Raw genomic sequence first — 3,446 nt, 5'->3', positions numbered from 1 at the left:
GGGCGGGGAGGCTCTGCCGTGCAGCGCAGCTGTCCTGCGTCTGACCTCAAAGTGCACAAGCATCCAACTTCAGCGTTGGCTGCGATTTTGAAGCTGAAATCGCGTTCGGTGTGAACGCAGCATTAGACACTTCTGTGTCCTTTTCACCCAAGCATACTCTGAAATTTGAAGCATTCAGGTATAAAACATAATATTTTGATTCCTTCTAAGAATACTACAAAGGTGCTAAGACATTGATTTTCCAAAAAACAGTCTTTTCAGGTGTCATTTTGTTCTTGTCTTTTTGCAAACGTCCTAAAGCTTATGATAATTGGGGTTCTATTGAAACTGTGGTGTTAAACTACTTGGACTGATTGACATATAATGCACCTGTTCCTCTGCAGCGGCCAGCAGCAGTTGGCTTCAGGAGCACGTTGCCGACCTGAGTCGAAGGTAAGAACATCAACACGACCTCACCTCTTCTCCTCAGCCAACCTGTCTTTCTGTTCTGGTTCCTTCTGTTTCTCTCTCACTTCATCAGCAGATCTCAGTTTTCAGGAGGATCTGTTTACACTGACTCAACACTCAAACACACTGCCACGGTAAACCTATCCTTCCTGTGTCTTACTCTGCATCTGGCTGTCCAGGTGTGCTGATATTTGGGACATATGGGTCTCCTCAGAGGTCAAAGATCATTCTCAGTCCACCTAGAGGACACTGAGTGAAAAGAGACAGGCTCATTGATTAAACTACTCATAAATAGCTGAAAGATTATCTTATTCCCAAATTATTGACCACAAGCTCTTTAGATTTATCGAAAAGCTTTTAACATAATTATGGTTGATAATTAGATATATCGCCAAAATGAGCTCAACAGTGGTAAGTGAACAAGCACCCACAGTTGAAAACGAAGCTGACAGAATTGTTAATAAAGGAAAGACTACCATAATTTAGTGGTGTGGAAGTGGTTCAGATATCAAAGGTCTAATAAACTTCAGCTTTCAGTCTCTCCTGGAGAGTGGTGCCAACTCGCAGCGGAAACACTTTAAACCTAATTAATTAATTAATTAAGTTGATAAAACATTGAGTGGATGAAAATGAAGCACCCTAAAAGTTTATGCCCTTTTCCTAAAACATGTCCCTGTCAGCCGCTGTGTTGAGCAAAGTGAAACAGATGTGATGAACACATGCACGACTATGGCAGGGCATTTTGACATAAAATTGGCTTCACCTCACTTGCATTCCAAATATATGAAATTGGTTTATGACTAGACATATTTAAGTACAATAACTAGCCAAAATACCTATTTGAGATATTTCTAATTAATGTCAGATTTACCACTAAGTTGTATTGAGGCTGTAATTCAAGATATCTACAACAAATTACTGTATGTCTGAAACATATATTTCACATATGAATTAAATAATGACTAGTCATAAGGTAAATTTGAGCTATCACCCTTTTTGTTCAGACTAATCATAATTTTATTGAAAGATGTCTTAAATTACACCAGGTCTGTAGGTAGAGTAAATATTGGTGTTCTTGGCAGTTTTTCTTACATTTTTATAATTCATATCAATATTGAAATCATATCAGCTGAAATTAGGAGTTATATCGTGATATAAATTTTAACCGTACCATCCAGCCCTCATTGATAGTGTTTTTAGATTTGAAATCTCATCTTGACTCCTCCAAACATGTCATTAGCTGCATTTCCATTGACCATGAAAATGTGCAAATTAGAATTTCGGAAATAAATTTGCTCAATGGAAACACGTCAATTTCGAAAAAAATTACTTTTTTCGACAAAATGGTTTTGCGCTAAGATAAAGACAAGATAAAATTGGTGTATTTCGCAAAACTGACATGGAAACACTTTTTTTGCATCATGGGAGTCACGTGATCAACAACTGGCTGTTTCTACTGGCGAAAAAGACGACGAAGAAGAAGACAACAGGAAGTAGTAGTAGTAGCAGTAAAATCACAGAAGTAGTAAAAGAAAGTAGTAAACTCACCAACTACAATTTCCCAAAAACACAGCATACGTATCCACTCCCAAGTGTAAGGAGCTTGTCGCTCGAAAGCCTTGATAAGACGCCGACATCTTCTGTGATGGCTGATGTTGAGCGCTAGTGTCGTTGTAACAATATGCTATGTGTTTACATCCGTTGCCGCCATGTTTGTAATGACGTATCACGATAACAGAGGACGGGGAGACGAGTGGTGAAATTATTTCTAAGTTTATCTGACTTTATCTGACTTAGTTTATCACACACACACACACCAGCGTGTCACAAATACGGACTTCAAAAAAAGACGTTATAACATTCACTATGGCAAGGGTGGGCACGCCCTGTGTGTACCCAAAGCGTGACTTTTGCTGATGTGCTGTTTAAATGTCCCTGACGCACATGACGTGCGGCTGTGATTTATAAATGAAAGATGCGCAGAAACGTGCGTACGCACGGTTTTATAAATCTGAATATTTTTTGGCGAACGCCATTTTCGCCTTTTGGCCGTACTTTCATTTTTAGTATGGTTTCCACGCAATCCCTTATAAATCTGACCCCTGGGCTTGTCTGTGTGAATTAGCTGGTAGTTTCAGTTGGAGCAGGAGCATCTTTCTTTTTTAGCACCCTCTCAGTGCACGGTGATATAAAACTGGTGTCACTGTGGACAGGGACGATGATGTTGAGTTTCCACTTCAGGGTTTGAGCCTTAATTATTCCTGAACATCCAAACCACTTTCCTTTCATCTGAGGGTGATAGACGAGTACTTTTCAGTTAAATGAGTGCCCTGGGTCAAAAAAAATAATTATTCAGATAAGTAATTAAAAGTCTAAACGATCATTCCCATAATGAGTGGATGGAAACTGACTGCAGCTGTATCAAATGTTCATTGAAACTGCTTTAACCTTATGTTCATAAACATGAACAATGTTTGATTTAAATGTTATCATCTCAAAGGTAAATGTAGCAAAAAAATGTTCTGGAGTTCTTTAAATATAAATTCTCTGTGTCCTGGTAATCTTATTGTCCAAATCAGCCTGCAGTTCATTTCTGATCGCTGCAATGAATTTTACATCCCGCTGTTTGTTCCCACATCGGAAGTTAGTGATGTCTATGATGTGAACACACAAACACACACACACACACACACAAACAAACAAACACACACACACACAGAGACTCAGCAGCTCAGTCGGTGCAGGTTACTTGAGGCGACAGCCCGCAGAGTTGTGCAACAGAACTGAGCAGTGATTGGCTGAGAGGACAGAAGTGAACAGGACGTCCCAGCCTAGTTTAAACTCTTTAACTGAGTGTGGAAGACACAGTGTGTTCTTCCATATGAGCTGTGTGTGTGTGTGTGTGCGTGCGTGCGTGCGTGCGTGCGTGCGTGCGTGCGTGCGTGCGTGCGTGCGTGCGTGCGTGCGTGCGTGCGTGCGTGTGTGTGTGTGTGTGTGTG

At 40.4% G+C, this 3,446-nt stretch overlaps 1 protein-coding gene across 1 annotated transcript in view; it reads left to right on the top strand.

Annotated features, from left to right (window-relative positions):
• The window catches only part of slc30a6 (solute carrier family 30 member 6), a 63,801-nt gene that overhangs the window by 44,475 nt on the left and 15,880 nt on the right, over nt 1-3,446 (top strand). Inside the window, exon 10 of the mRNA XM_014029257.1 lies at nt 384-432. Coding sequence (XP_013884711.1) covers nt 384-432 — 49 coding nt within the window. The remainder of the gene's footprint in view (nt 1-383; nt 433-3,446) is intronic.

This window comes from Austrofundulus limnaeus, unplaced genomic scaffold (genome assembly GCF_001266775.1).
Source record: "Austrofundulus limnaeus strain Quisiro unplaced genomic scaffold, Austrofundulus_limnaeus-1.0 Scaffold875, whole genome shotgun sequence".
Lineage (NCBI taxonomy): Eukaryota > Metazoa > Chordata > Actinopteri > Cyprinodontiformes > Rivulidae > Austrofundulus > Austrofundulus limnaeus.
This window is presented reverse-complemented; position numbering and strand designations above follow the sequence as displayed.